Source organism: Nanorana parkeri, unplaced genomic scaffold (assembly GCF_000935625.1).
Source record: "Nanorana parkeri isolate BGI_ZX_2015 unplaced genomic scaffold, ASM93562v1 scaffold281, whole genome shotgun sequence".
In the NCBI taxonomy this organism is placed as follows: Eukaryota; Metazoa; Chordata; class Amphibia; order Anura; family Dicroglossidae; genus Nanorana; species Nanorana parkeri.
In genome coordinates, this window is record NW_017306549.1 from 1,148,901 (window position 1) to 1,169,473 (window position 20,573).

Sequence of the window (20,573 nt, forward strand, 5' to 3'; positions counted from 1 at the left end):
GGTGTTTTTATATATATATATATATATATTTATGATCAGCCTTAACATTATCACCACCTGCCTAATAATGAAGTAGGTCCTCTTTTGCCACGAAAACAGCCCTGACCCATTAAGGCACGGACTCCACCAGACCTCTGAAGGTATGCTGTGGTATCTGGCACCGAGCCATCAGTAGCAGGTGGGGCCTCCATGGATTATACCTCCAGCACAGATGCTCGAATAGATTGAAATCTGGAGAATGTGGAGGTCAAATCAACACCGTAAACTCGTTGTGTTCCTCAAACCATTCTTGAACCATTTTTGCAGTGTGGCATGGTACATTGTCCTGCTGAAAGAGCCCACTGCCATTGAGGAATACCATTTGCATGAGGGGGGTACTTGGTCAGCACAAAGTTTAGGTAGGTGCTACGTGTCAAAGTAACATCTACATGAATGGAAGGATTTCCCAGCAAAACTTTGCCCAAAGCATCACACTACCTTCGCCGGCTTGGCTTCTCATAGTGCATCCTGGTGCAATCTCTTCTGCAGGTAGGCGACACACACCCGGGCATCCACATTGGGTGAAAGGAAACATGATTCATCAGACCAGGCCAGCTTCTTCTATTACTCTGTGGTCCAGGTCTGATGCTCACATGGCCCTTGCAGGTGTTTTTGGCAGTGGACAGGGGTCAGCATGGGCACCCTGACCGGTCTGCGGCTATGCAGCCCCATATGCAACAAACTGCAATGCACTGTGTGTTCAGACACCTTTTTATTGGAACAAGCATTAACTTTTCAGCAATTTGGGCTACAGCAGCTCTTCTATTGGATCAGATTACACAAGCCAGCCTTCGTTCCCCACGTGCATCAATGAGTCTTAGCTGCCCATGACCCCCTCACTGGTTCACCGATTTTCCTTCCTTTGACCACTGCAGACTGGACACATCTCACAAGAGTTGCAGTTTTGGAGTTGCACTGACCCTAGCCATCACAATTTGGCCCCTGTCAAAGTCACTCAAATCCTTATGCTTGCCCATTTTATCAACTTCCAACACAACAACTTTAGGGACAAAATGTTCACGTGCTGCCTAATATATCCCATCCACTTCTGGGTGCCATTGTAATGAGATGATCAAAGTTATTAACTTCTTATCTATCTATCCTACATATAGAAAATATTCATCCCTTGGGAAGTTTTTGTTTTATCATGGAACATGCAAAAAAAATTTACACACAGGTCAATGTAAAAACAAATCTTTAAGGGATTAAAATGTATTACAATATATATATATATATATATCCTTCATGTCAGTATTTAGTGGATGCAATTTTGGCAGCACTTACAGTCTGGTGTATAGATCTCTATCAGCTTTGCAGATCTGGATACTGCATATTTCCCCTTTTCCTTTTATTTAAAACTACTCAAACTCTGCCCGGTGGCATGAGAATGGTGAATGAACATTTGTTTTTTAAGTTCAACTACAAAATCTCTATTGGATTCAGATCTGGACCCTGTAGTTTGCTGTATTCATTCTTCACAAGCCTTCCAGGGCCTCTTCCATGAAATATCCCCACAGCATGATGCTGCCACCACAATGCTTCATGGTGGGGATGGTGCAGTGTTTGACTTACAGCAGATAGTGTTTAGTCTGATGACCCAAAACCTTAATTTTTTGCGTCATCGTACTATAGAACCTACTTCCAATGACTTTCTGATTCCCCAGGTCACTAGCAAACTGTAGGCTGGATGTCATGTGAGTTTAACAGCATCTATTTTTTTTTTTTTTTGCCACTCTATCATAAAACTGTGACTGGTGAAGCACCTGAGCAATATTTGTTATATGCATCAATTGGAGAAATTTCCAGATGTATAGGGGTAGAGACATGGATGGATCTTAAAGTTTTAAGAGGGAGGGCCATTTTTATCCATTACTAGATGGGGGGCAGGGACGTGCTGTGAGTTCAGTGGCAGGTGAGGCACACCCCCTACCCGTCCCAAGCTATGTGTTCATGTGCCGGCAGCAAGATTACGCAGTTGGCAGTTGAATGTAAGCTGAGAACCGTCCCCAGCACTGTGACTCACAGCCTGTGAGGTAGGAGGAGAAATCTCTCTGCCTGTAGAGGGTGGGAGGAGCCTCCCTGTCCCTCACTTGTTTGTCACTGATTTTTTTATTGGATGGCTTGGACCAATGGCACTTTGCCAGCCTTCCCAGACCGCACGTCCCTGGTTGTTGGTCACCCAAAATGTATTAGATTGGCACCATTGTCTGAAAGCTGTGTCATCTTAATTGGAGGTGAATTTGGAATGTCCTAATATTGGGCTAAGGAGGCTGGGGAATGTAACTAATGTAACAAAACAAATAAATTTGAAATGCTTTAGTATAAATTGTAATAAAATTTGTTTTATTCATTTTATTTTTGTATGTGTTTTGTATGTTTGTTTTTTTTTTAAATCTCTTATTTTAATTGGTGAAGCCCACTAGTGGTGAGTGCTATCTGGGACCAACAAAACACAGAGCCGGCGCCACCTCCCTATTGCAGTATGTTTATTGACCAAATGATGAAATAAGAGTAAACAGGTTCTGCTTACTATTCCTAAAGGGAAACCAGGCATATCAATATCAGGGTCCCATTGCCCAAGAACGCTGTTTAATGGTAGGTTAACCCCAAGGGGGGAGGAATAGTGAGTAGAACCTTTTTTACTCTTTTATTTCATCATGGCGGCTGCTCTGTGTTTTGTTGCATGTTGTCAAGATTCCAATAACTGGTTGAGAGGGGGCCGCCCTGTGGTTCCTAGCATTGGCGAAGTGAGCACCAGTCCCACTGGTTTGCGCCAGCCTGAATCTTGCCTGTTTTCCATAATACAGTTATCTGCGACCAAGCCTGCCTGCTGTGAATTGACTACTGCAGAGGTGAAGGTCATTATGGCACAGTGCACCGAAAATCACCGTTTGGTTTGAGTACTTCCAAAACGAATATGCCATATTCGAGGAGAATGTTGCTTTTACAGGAACAGCAAAGCTATATGTGATAATAAACACAGGATCGAGACAGCAAAATGTTTTAGCAAGGCATGTCCTATCCAGTCAATTAACTTCATATGAAGATTTCCCTTTTGTGTAGAAACTGGCAAAAACCAAAAGTGAACAGTCAAGTCAAAATAATCAAAAACTCATTTCATTTTTACTTTTCGTCGAATAGATCAGAAATAAAACATTTGCAATTGCACTTATTTCCATGGCAACAAATAATATTCTATTTTCTTTTTTGTTTTTAAATTGCTGCATATCAGCAACTGTATTCGGAAGTCAACTTGATTGGTGCAATTTTGATTTTTCAAAGCCTGGAGAAAATCAGTGTACCATTTCTCCCTGATAGGTTTATTTCAGCGTAATTGATTTAGCCTTTGTCAAAAAAATTGCAGTGATCTGGATAAATTTATTTGCAAAATGCCCTTCCGGAACTTTCTCTCTGACTTTCAAGTCTTGGTACATGACAGAAATGTATTTTAATGCTATTATTCTTTTCCCTGTGTCAGTGATCACACTGCATTAGATTATGTTAGAACAGTGATATCTTCTGACAATCTTGCATGAAACAAGTATGTGGGAAACATATCTGTTTAGTCGATGGACCCAGTTTTCTTCTTCATTTGTCATGGGTGAACAGTTGCGTTCTCAAGGACTGGAAAAAGACAAAGTTTGTAGATATTGCTAAAAATACAGCATACCCAATATACCTAGCCAGGTTTGTGAAAACAAATGCTGAAAATATATTGTGGAACCTGGCCTTGGGGCGGCAGGGGGAGTAAATCCGGCCCCGAGTCCACTCTTTAATAAAACGTTTCTTGTAAACCCAGCTATTGTTGGAAGATGGTTAGAAATTCAGTAGAGTTGACTGGACATTACACCTGGCCTCTGACAAACTTGGTACTGTTGTTACCACCTACTTGTTCAATGGTTGTAAAACAGGTTAATCTGCGCTTCTGGAGAGAGGTAGTGATTTGTAAACGGAATAAAATTAAATAAAGCTAAATAGATAAAAAATTATATATATATATATATATATGAAAACCCAAAGCTGCTCTGAAATAAGGGAAAAGAATTCCTACAATGATCGATGAAAACGAAGCGCTAAGGGTAATACACATAATAGGTTTGGATCGTTTTCACTTTTTTGCACATATTTTCACCCTTAGCGCTTCGTTTTTATCGATACTTGTTCAATGGTGCCTTGTGTAAGTGATGGTCTCTAGTGCTTGCTTAACCTTTACCAGCAGTAAAGTGGTACTCATTACATAGTAAGCCAGTGAAAATGTATGCAGTGTATATGGAAACATTAACCATTAGCCCAAGACACTGTTGCTGCATAGTGAATTGAATACCTTCCCTTTTATAAATAATGGCTTAGCCTGAAGACTATGTCTTTATTGTATGTGTAGACCGAAGGCTCACTTTAAATGCATCTGTGTAGTGTCTTTTGTTTTCTCCATCTAAGGGAGTTGGGTAAATATCTCTCTGTGGAACAACTATGATATTGAGAAATATTGCTTATGGCAGGAAGATAATGAAAGATTCTTTTTTTAGTTGACTTTTAACCCCAGTACACTTAAGTTGAGTTGTAGCCTCTGAATCTTCACCATTAAAATGATTAACATTCTAGTAAAATGCAAGCTATTTCAGAAGGAATCTAAAACCAGCTACTGAATCATATATGCCCATAATATCTTGGGTGCAAATCAATATTGTAACCGAGTTTTTAAAGATAAAATACCTTATCAATCTCTCCAACGGTTGACAATAAATAAGGCGATTTACATTGGTTACCTTGCCTGTTTGAAGCATAAAAACACTTTCCTTTCTGGTATACCCTATCTGCACCACTATAAATGTTGCACAATCCTAATAAAGAATAGATAAACAGTTGTTTTTCGGTATCTAGTACCGATATTTATATTTCAGTACGGCTAATACCGAGTACTGATACCTGTACTTCCGCTAGCATGGAGTCGGCTTCCCTGGCAATCAGGGAACAGAGCGGTGTGTCATTACCCAACTCCATGCTGTTTGGCCAGCTCAATGCTGATTGGTCAGGAAGTGTGCTTCCCAGCCAATCAGTATTGAGCAGGCCAAACAGATTTGATAATATGGTGACCTCCACCTTGCAGGCACCCTATTCTCCTCACACCCATATCCATCCTCTGGAGCAGTCATTACCATACCACAGATGTCCCTTGGCCAGCTGGGCGGACACCGCTCTCCAAGCCACTTTACCTCTCCTGGATCTGCCTTGTAAGATGTACAAATGCCACCTGACTAAGGTGTGTGTACAGCTCTCAATTTCCTATTGCACATGTGCAGCCTGCCCAGCGCTCTGTCAGAAATCCTCTAACAGGATCAAACTGGCAGTGCGGGCGCTGTTACCGCATCGGAGTTAGGCGGCAGTAAGGCAGCTTGGAGAGCGGTGTCTGGCTGAGGGACATCTGTGGTACGGTGACAACTGCTGATGAGGATCAATATGAGTGGGATGTGAGAGGAATGAGGTGTCTGCAGGGTGGAGGTTGTGTCACCATATTATCAGATCAGTTTGGCCGGCTCGATGCTGATTGGCTGGGAACCCAGCTTCCCGGACAATCGGCATCGAGCCAGCCAAACAGCATGGAGGCTGCGTCCCTGCTCCATGTTCCCTCGGGGCACTGCTGGTCAGCCGAAAACTTCCTATGACTGGAAGTTCTGGTATCGGGGAAGGTACAAGTACTCGGCCAAATACTCGGTATCGGCGCAGATACTACTATCGGTGCACCCCTATTTTGCTGTATAATACTATCTAGTCAAAACCATCTTTAGGATATCAGCAAATTCCATATACAACAAAGCATATTAAAACATGGCGGATTGACTTGAAGGACATGTTCACTCCCATGTACAAATATTATATGATAACAAAAGCTAGGTAATGTTAGATAGGCTCGAAAGTTTTCTTGTGATGAGGTTTGTTTTGATCCAACAACCTCAACGGTCTGGTTATGTTTCCTAAGGCCATTGACTGTATCCTAGCTGGCTCCTGAAATGTAGCTTTGTACAAAACAAAAGGTATCTGGCATTGATCTAATTACTAAAGCTGGACATGCAACGCTCCATTTATCGAAAATCAATTGATTACCACCGTCTTAACAGCGTGAATGGAGGCATCTCCAATGCTGGCTATTGTATAATGGTAGCCGTGGCACCCATAGCTGCCTGAATATCCAAACAGTGACTGCATCTGAGAGGATGCAGTCACTTTTCAGCTAATAATTTGTCAAGCCGGGGGGCTCTTGCAGGGCCACCGATGGTTTGAATTTTGGCTGATTTAGCAGGAATTGGAAGAAATTCAAGCCATGTATGGCCAGCTAATGTGAGAGAATTAACTTATGCACTCCACTCCACTTAGCCAAAAACACCGTGCACCACTCTGAAGCCCCACAGTTAATATTGGGCATTATGGCCCCAAATGGTGAGCACTGCTTGATAAGCACTTATGAATGGACAAATCAGTGGGGACAAGAACTGGCAGAGTCACATAGTTACAAAGTATATGATGAGTCCAACCTTTGTGTGTATGTGTTTGTGCATTTGTATATGTGTACACAAGTCCCTTTTCCATCCATGTTTTTAAGTGTACCTGTACCCCTGTATGTTGCGGTCTCTGAGGAATGTATCGGAGTTTACTGTAAAAAGTTTATTGCTGATGTTGCCATCACCCCTAAACATTTTGAACATCAAAATCATGCCCCATCTTAATCTCCTCGCTTCCAGCGTGAACAAGTTTAAGTTTAATAACCTTGTATCATAGCTTAGGTCCTCTAGCCCCTTAGTTTAGTTTCCCTTCTCTGGACTCTCTTCAGCTAAAGGACATCTTTTCCGAGGACTGGTGACCAAAACTGGACCGCATACTCCAGATGAGGCCGAACAAGTGATCTGTAAAGTGGCAAAATGATTTATTTGTCTCTACAGTACATCCCCTTTTTAATACAAGACAGTACTCTGCTCGCTTTGTTTGCCACAGCCCGGCATTGCAAACTATTATTCAATCTGTGGTCTACTATGACCCCCAAATCTTTTTCCATTCCTGACTTCCGTTTGAGTGGTTAAGTTCATTTTCTCACATTTTGTGACATAGTGGACTTACCCTTTAAGGCAAATTGGTGCAAGTCTCCAACACTGTGAACAGGATTTGCTCTCTGTATACGGTTGAAACAATCCCTGGTATGCCTGCATAAATACAGATATAGAAGTCTTTTATTCCTTCAGTCTGTACAAGAGTAATATGTGTCATGCTATATATAGATTTATTGAAAAAAAGGTACATTTGTTCCTACAGACAAATGCCACAATACTTTAATTGTTTTTATACCTTTTCAGAAAATAACTTTCTGCACATTTGCATTTTTCTGTAGCGCTAATTAGGCTTTACAAAGAAATCCAAGTGCATTCATCACTGCAAAGATTAGTTACCTACATTGTTGCCAAGTGCCCCAGGTTCCTGAGACAGTCCCTGCTGGAAGATGTGTCCCTGAAAGTGTCTCTGATTTTCAAAAGTTTTTGCAAGGCCCCATATATTGTATATGTCTTGTAATTTAATAACATATACTTAGAAAAAAGCAAGTCTAAAGGTTATGATAAACCTACAGTCTTTTAGTAGATCAGGTAGTTACTTATGACTAACGTAGTGATGTGATATACTGGTATCCCCGTTGGCTAAATAGGTGGGTGATAGGCGGGGTGAGTGTGGCAGTGCTAGTATGGTGGGGGAGATTGGGGGTGTATGCACAGTACCTCTGCCCAGCGCGTTTGTGCATTTTGTCAGCAAAAACTAAAACTGAGCAGGGCTTTTATTAAACAACATACCCAAAAAGCTTCACACAGGTTTCCTATACTAGTCAGCACTATCTAGAGGTGCTAATGGCGTGCAAATGTCAGTTAGTTTACAGGCAATGCTTAATTCGGCTGGAACATTTTGGCTTCAGTGATATTAAGTTGCAAAAGGGTGAAATATGTTTTGCTGCTGTGGGCCTTCTATTTTTGCCACTCTCTGTACCACCTTTACTGTCCTTTCAGTCTGTCTCGACTGTTTTCTCTCTCCCTCTCTCTCTACTTAAATTAAAATCACTTCATTGCTACAAAATGTAAGCTAAAAAAGATGATTGCAGCTCACCAGCTCTTTTTTCAGGCTTGTGGGTTTTTTTAGCCTCTTTTCCCTTTATTTTCACTTAGTAAGTTTTTAATATCATGAAGATGGGCTTTAAAGAAGCATATTATATCTTAACACGTGCAGTGGGGCTATCCCCACACTGCAAGGGTTAAGTGTCTAGGGAGCTAAAATAACTATAGATATACTCACCCGAATCTCGGAGCTGGCTGGCTGCTAGATGGAATGTCCCTCTGTGTCCTCACGTCCAATACACTGTATTGGATGTAATGACTTGCGGGACCTTAGTCTGCTGGAGCGGAGGGAAAGAAAGGCTACAGGGACCAGTCAAGCAGACAGCCAGCTCTGAGATTCGGGTGAGTATATCTATAGTTATTTTAGCTCCCTAGACAAAATGAGCAATCAACCTTTGCAGTGCAGTGTTAGCCCCACACTGCAAGGATTACGATTTCATATGCCTGGAGTTCTTCATTAAACGTCCTTGTATTCCATGCTCTAATGCTGGAAACAAGATTTGCCCATCTTGGTTACATGATGCCAATAATTTGGCATGCTGATGGATTTTCTCCATTGTTGCCACACTGGAAGTGCCCTTGGATTCTTTCCTGTAATATCATTATGTGCTTTCATGTTTGGGTGTTTTAAAAGTTGTGTGCTGCTCAAGGCTCTATGAAATAGGCATTTCAAACAAAACATATGTTGAAAACAATGATTAAATGATGACTGGATAAGCTTTGTTACAGATGTACTTACCTGAAAAATCTTTGTTTAATCTGTGCTGTTACAGCCTGTCTGTGACCCAATAGCATCTGGAATGGACATTTTAGGTTTACTTGGCCTTTGGCACTCACAACAGAAATGAATGGTTTACCAGGGTAGTTGATTAGCCATTTAGCTAATTAATTGCTGTTGCAGACACTCACACAGTGACAGTAGCTCTCAGATAACTGCTGTAGACACTTCCAAGGCATGGGAGAGCTGCGGCAGTAAGGACTAAGGAGATTGATAGAAGGGAACACTATCATACTTTCATCATCCTTTAAGCAGAAGTTTCCTCCACTGTAAAAAGCATGTTGAACCAGAGATTTATGTGGGTAAAATGTGGTTGTATATTACCTCCCTGTTTGAATATATAGGCAATAGGGGGATAGGGCCATGCTTTACTTTTTACGGAAATGTCAAGATTTGCATACATATTGAACTACCTATATCTGTGGATCTATTGATTTTTTTTAAATGCGTTTATTGCTGAAAATAATAATGGTTTTGCTTTTTTGTCACATGCTCAGTCTGAATTGGACAGCTGCTTAACAAGTTATATTAACCCATCTAAAAGGATAGCATTACATTTGAAATACATGTTCATTTGGAAACTCAATAATAAATAATTGTGTGTTTACCTTCAAGTCGTCTTGGTCTCCTTTGCAAATGCCACAAAACCTCTGCATACAATATTTATTGCAGATGTGTTTTTGGTAGTACAGTTTGTTAAAAGCTTTGTATGTGTGTTTGCATTGGTAGCTGTTTGCCTTGACATCAACCTTTTGTGAAAGCAGAGTTAAAAACAATGCATCAGTACTCATGAATCATTCCTTCAAGGCAGGACTTCGGTGTCCTTGTACAAAGAAAATTATGTAAAAGCAGAGGAGCCAAGGCTTGATATGTGTTCTGAGTGTAACACCGCTATCATCTGCTAAGTGCAATTTCTGTCACGTCTGGACTAATAGTTTCATCTCATGTCGTAAATGCTTCTGGTATATTTTCTGTAAACATAATGCCTCTTTTCAGGGAATTAAAGGAGAACTATGAGCTGAGTGCTTTTCACTCGCCTCATAGTTCTAGCCGACCTGTGACAATGAGACTGTCACAGGTCGGCTCAGTAGATCGAGAGGTGAGCGAACACATACCGCAGTATATCGCAGCTGCTCGCGGTATACTGCGGTGTCTCAGTATCCCACGAGCTACAGCTCGCGGTATACTGAGCCTAGGGTGACGGGAGGAAGCTAGTTTGTGTCCTCCCAATAGCCTAAGGAGAACTATGGGGAAAAGCCTTAACCCCATAGTTCTCCTTTTAAAGGACATACACATATGGACATACCCCAAAATGTGTAATACCACACATTTTATTGATTTTATAAACAAGTTCAGGACAAGACTTCTACCATTTAGAGTACTGTAACTTTTTAATTTTAGAGATGTAAATTATGCCCCACATTGCTGTTCACTTTTGTAGGCTGTCCTAAAGTTTAGAGCTTTTTTTCCCTTTTGGATGTAACCATATGGACACAAAGATAAAAAGCATCTATGTAAATGTTATTGTAAAGTTAAGAAGTACTCCAGGCATTTTTTTAAATTAACCCTTTAGGGCTAAGTGCTAGTTTGTGTGTAGGTGCTAAAATAAAAAATATATCTACTCACCCGAAGCTCTGAGCCTGCCAGATGTCACAGCGCTCCCTCCAGCCTGTCTCCCCCCTCACTGCAGCATTGGAATCTTCTTCAAGGTCCTCCTGTCTTTACCCTTTGTATAGACGTTGGTGATTTACGGGACCGTGGATCGCTGCAGAGGAGGAGGAGAGACGTTGGACGGACTGGTGTAAGAAGAAGCCAGCTTGGAGCTTCTGGGGAGTCTAACTTTTTTTTTTAACCTAGAGACAAATGAGCACTTAACCAGTGCAGTGCAGAGGGTAGCCCCACTATAATGGTTAATACAAACATTGCCTGTTCTCCTTCAAGATATGAAATAGGGACTAGTACAACACTGCTGTTTTGCAATCACTGGTGAGTGACATTGTGCAACTGTGAAAGTTTCACATGCTTGCGGTAGGTGTAAATGTCATCCAGAAGATCCAGTGTACAGGCAGTCCCCGGGTTATGAACAAGATAGGGACTGTAGGTTTGTTCTTAAGTTGAATTTGTATGTAAGTTGGAACAGGTAAGTTGAATTTGTATGTAAGTTGGAACCGGTAAGTTGAATTTGTATGTAAGTTGGAACAGGTAATTTTTTTAAGTGTAACTCCAGCCCCCAAAAATGTATTTTTTTTTTGGTTTGGATAGCATAGGGAAAGCTTAACCCCCCTGTAACGTTTGTTTTGCTGTGTGTGCCCCTGTTCAGAAGATTTCACCTCACTTTCTGTCCCTGTGACAATTGGATTTTGAAAATTTTGGGATGTCGTGGAAACAAGGATTGGTGATAAAGCTTCAGTGGAGACACCTTTTTCCCATGATCACTCTTACAGGAGTGAATTTCCTTTGCTAGGGGTAGATTTCCTTTCACTTCCTGTTGTCTCAAGGACAGGAAGTGAGATTAAATATTTCTAATGAGGATACAGAAAGGAAGAAAAAACCTCAGTGACCCAGAAAAAGAGGTGGGCACCAGAGGGGAAGACGTCTAACAAGAGCCAACTTCCTATAATGTACGTACAGTATTACGAACCAGACTCAAAAAGGCGGGCACTCCTCTTCAGCATTACAACTACCCCTGCCGTACAGTAATGTATGCAATGCAACTCGGGGACTGCCTGTATTCATTGGGACAAGAGGGATATTAATGATAGGCGGACGGCGGATGCTTCTCGGCGGGTGGACGTACATTTACGTGGGTGTTTTTTTTCTGCTTGTGCCCCCGCGAGCAGAATCCCGCCGGGAATGTGAACAGCCGTTACCGCTTGTATGAGGCTACACACTGCCGCCCCCCCCCCTCTGCTGCCGGTTATTTCCGGGCACCGCTGTCCTGGGATCGAGAACACCGCCACAGCGGCTCTCTGTACAGAGAAGGAGGAGAGATCAGCATTCCCCCACCGCTGATCTTTCCTCCTCCTCTCTCTCTAGAGGTGGAAGCAATGTCTATTATCAATTCTGCCTTTAGCTGTCATCTCTCTAGCTGCTATAACCATAGAAGAAGCAGGTGAAGCAGATCTCTGATCTAAAATCATAGTACCCTGTGAGCGATGTTCACTTTCCTTAATTGCACTTTTGAAATGTAAGGTCAGGTATGGCTTATTTTGTAACTGTAGAAAGGCACATGATGTGCTGTAACCCAAGACCGCCAATTCCATTAAGCATTTTTAGAGCACTCCTATAATAAAGCTGGGTTGTAGCATTAAAGTAATGCAAATTGTATTAGTAACTTAAGGATTCCTTATTTATTTGTTTCCTCATGTCTTGACACCTGTGAGTTTATTGCAATGCCTTCTCACGTGTGATGTGAGCCCATTCCAATGCTTTCTTACAGGTGGCATTGTTCTAAATGATGATGACGGGTGATTGCTTTATTTCTCTTTTTATTTTTTTTTGTGTGTGACACCCTGAAGTTCTTTTCTCTCTGTATATTCTTTTGTCATAGTTTTAAAACATTTGAAAGTTTGGTACATCTAATTCCCTTTCCCTGAACAAACTGGTAGTATAATAACTGCATTGTATAATAGATTGGGTCATTATACAGTTTTCCATCCTGGCATCTTGGTATATAACTTTATGTTGACTGGTTCAACAGTTTTTTCTTGTTTGGACTGTATTGTCAAATTAGTTGCTGTAGGAGTTTGATTTTGCAAAGGGCCAAGCCAAGCCCGCACTGAAACAGGGTGATGGAGCACCCATTGGTTCACTAGACCCAACCTTGTGAGCAATAATTTGCAACAAATATTTATCTTCTCCATCTGATGCATGAACAGTGAGAATACCAAATGTCTAGAGGTTTGCAAGGGCACAAAAACTTTCATGCCAACAAGCTTATGAATACTTGTTTTTTTGGAAAAAATAGCCTTCTATTATGGAACCTGTTCCTTCATGACTTCAATAGGATAAATGGGGGACAGAAATGTGCTCTTTGTTAATACAAACTGCCCCATGCTTTACAGAACATTTTTGCTTTCCCCTCAATCAGGTGAGATTTTTAATAAAACAACATTTATTTCTTTTTGATAGCTTGATGAGCATACGTTTTTTTAGTTCAGTCTAACAAACTATGTAACTATGGTGAGGGAGATTTGAGAACTGACTGGATTAGTTTGCTAGACAGGAAGGAGAAGTTTAGATGGGTATGAGTGTGTAATATTTAAAGTGGAAACCCAGGGAAATAACTAAATGCACTTTTAAAAGTCATGTTTCATGTGGTCTTGTCTAATAAAAGATTTTCAGTTCTTGTCAGGAAGTCCTATTATCCAGACTCCTCCATCATACTGCATTGACAGGCGGATAATGCATCTGTTTCCTGGTTTAGCAATGCAGCTTTCTATGTCATCTCTCCCCATTCAGCCTATTCATTGGACAAACATCATATTTGTTCAGTGTGTAGGAAGCTGTTAGGGTGAACTAAAAATTACTAATGCTGCATTAACAGCCAAGCGTGAGCATAGCCAGACGATTTACAGGCTTTTTTTTCTTTTTTTCTGCGATTCTGCATTTTTCTAGCAAATTTATGCACTACTTTTAGTAGTAGAGAAGCAGAATCAAGTGTTTTTGGCACCATAAACTTTTTGAATGGGAGCACTGGGAAAACACTCGTAAACACGTTTTCAGGCGTTTCCATTAAAAGAGAACTAAAACCAAACCCTTCAGGTCAAAGGAGTACATTTACTAATGTACTCCTGTGAACCAAAATCTGCATTTTGCAGGCTACACCTACAATGTCACACGCCGCCTCCCAATGCTTCTCCTTTAAAGTCTATGGTGCCAAAATGTTTAGCTATGTTCTCTCTCTCTCTCGCTCCTCTCCCCTCCTCTCTTCTCTCTCTCTCTCTCATGCACCGCTACTAGTGTCGGTACCAAAACCGAGTAATGCTCTGATGCATAGCCTTACACTCAAGCTTCTGGTTTCAGGAAGCTGGCTCTATGCTCCCTCGTCGTCCATCGTGACGAGGGAGCATGGAGCCGGTTTCCTGGCCAATCAGGAAGTTGGGCAGTGTGTAATGACTCACCACCTAGCTTCCTGATTGGTTGGAAAGCTGGTCATTCGGGAAGCCGAACGGCATGTCAATTTTGTCTTCGTTATTATGTTCAACGTAATTTAGGGAATAACCTTATCTGGTTGTCTGCAATGTTTTTGACTTCTTATTAATGGTAAAAGATGACCTGTTTGGTGACTTTTTAAAACTGTTTCTGTTCTTTCTTTTTTCCATAGGATAACATGTTGTCACCTGCCTTTCCAGAGCAAATGGCTCTACGTGGGCACAGAAAGAGGAAACATTCACATTGTCAACGTGGAGTCGTTCACGCTCTCAGGCTACGTCATCATGTGGAATAAAGCCATTGAACTGTGAGTGTTACGTAGCCAGTGACATTAATGAGAACATTTGTGCCAGTGCTGCATGAAGGTGCCCTAAGCAGCCTTCTAGAAAGGAGGGCACAAAGCCAAGTTAAAGATGCATAAATTCCTTCTAATTGGTTGCAGAGATTCTGATGCCTCACTAGATTATCAGTTTATAGACGTCAGAGCTAATCACTTTTTGGAGGCCTGAATGCTGGCTGCCGAGAAATCCAAGCAGATAAAATCACTTGGAGCATTTATGTGGCATGACACGGTTTCCAAGCTGGGCTTGTACTCTGTGCCCTTATTCACTTTTTAAAGGCTTAAGTCCAAGCAGATGTAAAATACACACATTTATGCTGCTCTGCTTTTGTTTTTACATTATTCTTATTAATAAAAGGATCAGTGTACTTGTACTTGTACAAGTACTTAAATTTGACCTGGTATCAGCCTCTTGCAATCTCCTGTACAACAGCATTCAGACTGGGAAGGGCAAAGTAGCACAAGTAGTCAGTCAGTTGTGCTGCAGTGTACGGAGCATGTTGATAGGAGAAAGCAAAATGGCAGAGAGATAAGCTCATCAGTGTGCTGTTTCTCCTTTCAGCGTTCAGTAATATGATGGGGTTTGGGAGAAGACCCATAAGTGTTACTGAAGTGCAGAAAATAAAAATCAGGTCTTATGCTCTGCTAGGCAGGGCTTTGTAAATCTCAAGAGTAGATGGAAAGAGACACAAATCCATGTGCAGGTAAAACAGCTCTCCTATAAGTATTCCATCTGTGTGTTTAGCTGTGTGCCTTCAGTTTAGCTTTAAGCTTTTGACAGCTGCATGATTTTAATAAAACTGCTGTTGGGTACAGTCCTAGAATTTATATGATCTCCGAATTAGGCTGCTAATAATAGACAAGGATTGTATGTGCCAATCATGTGGGCCAGAGTTTACTGCACATACCAATGTGTAGGTCACAAAAGAGAAAAGTTACTACGAATTAAGAGTATAATAATAATTACAATAATTTATTATTATACAGAATTTATATAGCGCCAACAGTTTCTGCAGCGCTTTACAATATAAGGAAGACATAGCAATACAATTCAAGACAAGATGCTAAGGAGGGCCCTGCTTGTGAGAGCTTACAATCTAAAAGGGAAGGGCCAGTGATACATGAGGAGGTAGTTGTGTGGAGATGAATTGTTTGACAATGTGATGGTTCAGGTTTGGTTGAGGTGGGATAGGCTTCCCTGAAGACATGAGTCTTTAGGGATCGCCTAAAGGCAGTCAGGGTGGGAGATTACGGACAGGTTGGGGTAAAGAGTTCCAGAGGATGGAAGAGACTCTAGAGAAATCCTGGAGGCGAGTCTGGGAGGAGTTGACGAGGGAGCTGGAAAGCAGGAGGTCTTGGGAGGAGCGGAGGGGGTGGTTAGGGTGATATTTTGAGACAAGGTTTGAGATATAGCCAGGGGCAGATTTGTTGATGGCTTTGTAAGTGATTTGTTAATATTTTGAATTTTATCCTTTTGGGTGAGTGGAAGACAGAGGGGCGTTGCCGACACTGAGCAGTTGGTCAGTTGGATAAGTCTAGCAGCTGCATTCATGATAGACTGAAGGGGGGATAGCCTGTGTAGAGGTAGACCAATGAGGAGGGAGTTGCAATAGTCAAGACAAGAGATAACAAGGGAGTGGATGAGCAGGTTTGTGGTTTCATTGGTGAGGAAGGGGGCATATTCTGGAGATGTTATGAAGGTGAAGGCGGCAGGATTTGGATAGTGATTGGATGTGGGGAAGAAAGGTGAGGTCCGAGTCAAAGTTGACACCTAGCACCTTGGCATGAGGGGAGGAATTCACATGGGAACACAAAAAGGACCGGTAAAGTTACTCTAATAAAGATTATTTCTAACAGAGTATTTAAAAAGAACTGCTAATAATAATAATAATAATATAGTTTAATAATAAAAAAAAGTGCAAATCCTGCAGGATTCATCTTTTTATTCTATCAAGCACCCTAAATGAGTCTCCTCCCAGGCTGAAGCATCTTCATGTATGTAAGGGCAAAATTATTATTTATTTTTTTGGGATAGAGTAGGGAAAGGTTAGGCCCTTTATCAGGTTTTTAATGCTGTCCATTTCCTCACAGAGGAAATTCGCCCCTCCTTTTTTTTCCTGGTGACCATTGCCACTGAGACAGAAAGTGATTTGGAAATCTCAGCATTTTGAGTTGTCATGAGAGCAGGAGATGAGGCAGAATTCTCCAATTGTTCTTAATGGAAATTCAATATTTAATGTTTAAGTTATAAATTACTCCTTGGCCGTCCATGGACAATTATCTGGAAGGGCCATCAATCCGGTATAAGGGTTTGCCACCCTCAAAACAACAACAACAATAATAATACTTGAAATACTTGATGAGAGAAAAAACAAACAAAAAAAACCCTGCAGATTATTTATGCATCATTTAGCTGTAGATCCTCAAATCATCTCTGAATTCATGATGACATTGTCCTTCCTTCTAGAGGGTGGCTTCTTTTGTTCCCGATGGTCCATCTGTGTATTGTAAAGTAGACACCGATCCAAGCTTACTCCCGTGATAGACTATACCTTCAGTACAAATTAGTAAACTAAATGTGAGATTTTAGTCCATCACAGGAGCAAGCTTGGAGCTGTGGCTACTTTACAACACACACAGGGTACTAAAAGTAGTCACCCTCCAGTAGGAAGGACAGTGTCAGTACGAATTCAAAGATGATTTGAGGATCTACAGCTGAGTGATACAGAAATAAGATACATTTTTGTTAATAGTTAGGGTCCTTCAAAGCATTTTTAAAGGGTTCTGAGTTTAGTGTCTAGTGAGAGCAAACACTTGAAGTAATATATCAACCACTCTTCAGACCCTTTGGAATTATCTGAGTTTCTGCAGGAAGAGTCCCTAAATTGTGGTCTGATCTTTAAGTAAGCCACAATAATAGATCAACACATTCTCTCTGAATATTGCTTATATATTTGAGGATGGTACTAATACACAATTTCTAATGGACCACAATGGTTTACCATTCCAGAAACAGACAAAAGGTGAATATTTGGACTAATGCCAATGCTGTAGGTAGACTGCTCTGAAAAGCGACCTCGCAAACAGAGTATATCAGGGGTGTGGAATACCTATCGCCCGACGCCCGGGACATGCAGTTTCGGGCGCCGGGCGAGCAGTTTTTTTGTGCACTTAGCCCCGCTCCGGACAAGCAGAGCCAAGTGTACAGTGTGGAGCCGCCGCTCGTTTTCAAGTGATCTGATCATTTATCAGATCACTTGAATGAAATGAGAAGCGGCGATTCTGTCCACACAGCCGCCACTCCTCTGGCGGACCCGAGACCACGGAACATGAGCTCACCATAGACACCATAAACATCCGTTTTTCGTCTGCTCTGTGTTATCACTGAGACCGTGGCGCTGTTATCACAGCGCCCCCTGTCTCAGCTGTCAGGAACTACACAGAAGATATGTTCTGTGTTGGAGGGCAGGTTCCATAAAGAGAACCTGTCCCCTCCAAACTATCACTTAGAGGATTTTAAATCCCTATGTGATAGGAATCAAATTAGGTGGGGGGGAAAAAAAGTAAAAAATTAAAAAATTATATTAAAAAAAAGTGACAATTTAAAAAGTAAAATAAAAAAAATGAAAACCAACCCCGCCATCTGCATGCAAAGTGCTGCCGCCATTTCACTGTGCCATATTGTGGTAGCGAGGCAGCAGAACTCTCTCACGCACAATGTGCATTAAAGGACAAGTTCACTTTCCCAGGTAATATGGGAAAATGGAATTACCCGATCAAATCTGGCCCCCGTCTCAAAAGCACCCCCCTCATAGTTCTCCTTTTAGGCTGGGTTCCCACCTAGGCGTTCGAAATATGCGTGTATGACGCGCGTTTTGGGGTGCATGTTTTAACCGCGATTTGTAGCCCACAAAACGCGCGTCAAACGCGCGTTTCCGAGGGCTATCCAGCTGTATCCTAATGGATACGCGCGAAATACGCCCCAAAGAAGCTCCTGTACTTCTTTGGGCGTAGGATGTTTTTCAGCACGTTCCAACACGCTGAAATACGCCCAGGTGGGAACCATGCCCATAGGAAATAATGGGATTTCACTTGCTGGGTGTTTTACAGCGCGTCGATCAGCGCTGTAAAATGCCCAGTTGTGAACCCAGGCCTTAATGGCTCTAAAATTATTGCTCTCACTCCAACGTTTTCGGCGATATGCAACATGTGCGGCACGTAGGCGCACCTGACGCATATATGCGTGTGTATGTGGGGGGCGGGGACTTAAATTTTTTTTTAATAAATGTTATGCTTCTTTATTTGAATCTTTCATTTTTGTATTACTTTTTTTTTTTTTACACTCAGAAGCCCCCTATGGGATAGCCAATTTACATGACAGGTCCTCTTTATGGAGACATCAGGGGTCTCCAAGACCCCTAATGTCACCTAGGGACCTCCAGAGAAGCTGATGAAGCACAGATCGGCTTCATCAGCTTCTCTAGTTGGAGAATGACACTGAATGCAGGAAGTGATGTAATAGAGGAGGAGAGATCAAAGGGAGTTCATGTACTGAAAGCGAAAGATCAGTGGCATGCACTTCAACATGGTGTCCAGTGGGGACGGTGCCTCCTTTGCAACGCGCACCATCCAAGGGCAGTGCCCTCTTCTATACTACGGACAGGGCCACAGCTGCATGCGCCGCTAGGTGTGGGGCACCACATGTATACTACATAGACACGGCTGTGCCTGCTGGGCACCAAGACCCTCTATACTGAGCTAACTGCTGTGCCAACTAGGAAATTACTTCCCCCTACCCTATACCATCCTCACTACTGTGCCAAACAAGGACAGTACCCCTCTACAGATAGTAAACACTCCAATATCAGATACCCTCCCCCCCTGTACAGTACTAGCTCTGGCCCCCTCCCCATACACAGAATACACTGGGCTCCACTGTCCCCCTATACACACAGTGCCCTCCCCTTGAAACGTACACTCAGTGGCGGGCCAGGAGGCCCCCTTGTATATGGAGGACACTAATGAGCCCCTGGGTAGCCCTCTATGGTAAAGTCAGGAGCCTCTGTATATACAAGCTTCTATGATAGAACCAGGACCCCTGTGTGTGTGTGTGTGTGTCCCTGTACATACAGGACTCTATTGTAAAGACAGGACCCCCCAATGTGCCCACCAGTATATAGAAGACTATGGTATAGTCAGGTGCCCTGTGAACCCTCCTTGTGTATATATAGGACTCCATGGTAAAGTCAGGACCCTCTATCTGCGCACCTGTATATAGAGGACTCTATGGTAGAGTCAGGTGCCTTGTGTGCCCCTCTGTACACAGATAACTCTATGGTAGAGTCAGGAGTCACCTGTACACACAGATCAGTGAGAAGCCGCTGTATACACAGCTCTGCCCTGTACTGCCCCCTGAATATAGAGGTATCTATGGCAGAGTAAGGAGCCCCTGTACAGTCCGTGCTGTGGCCCCTGTATGCAGAGCCCTACGTGCTGTGCCCCCCGTTATAGAGCTCACAGGCCGCTCGCGCTCTCCGGCTTTCCAGTCTCGTCTCTGTCAGGAGGGACGCGGCCTGCTGCCCGGTACACGTCGGGAACTTCGCAGAGCTCCTCCCCCTCCTCCCTGCATTCGGGGACTGAGAGGAGATCAAAGGGAGTTCGTGTACTGAACTCCCTTTGATCTCCTGTCACAGAGCCGTGCCGGACATGGCCCGATTGGGTACAGCGGATCTCGGGACCGGCAACGGCAGTGACATCTGCTGATACAAGCTATGGAGCGTCTCTCGAGACGCTCGATCGCTTGACTGTAAAGCTCCTGGCCGGCCGTGTAATTACCACGGCCAGCCGGGAAGCTGCTCATCTCGCTCCACCGTCCTCTCGTCACAGACGACCAGACAAGTGGATTTTTCAAGCCCTGTGTATATATATATTAGGGCTGGTAATGATTAAAATTTTTGTGTTCGATTAATCTAATTTTTTTTTTATCGATTAATTGATTAATTTCGATTAATTACAACGCATGTACAGATCCAACTACATTGGCCTATACACATACAGCACAGCAATGAAGTAATAAAATGAACTAGGATCACACTGATCCAGCACGTTATTAATCTCA

The 20,573-nt window shown here is 42.4% G+C and overlaps 1 protein-coding gene across 3 annotated transcripts in view; it reads left to right on the forward strand.

Moving 5' to 3' along the window:
* STXBP5 (syntaxin binding protein 5) overlaps positions 1-20,573 on the forward strand; it is a 321,945-nt gene that overhangs the window by 140,590 nt on the left and 160,782 nt on the right. For all 3 annotated transcript variants that reach the window (XM_018557367.1, XM_018557369.1, XM_018557370.1), the window contains exon 5: positions 14,288-14,422. In XM_018557367.1, coding sequence (XP_018412869.1) covers positions 14,288-14,422 — 135 coding nt within the window. The remainder of the gene's footprint in view (positions 1-14,287; positions 14,423-20,573) is intronic.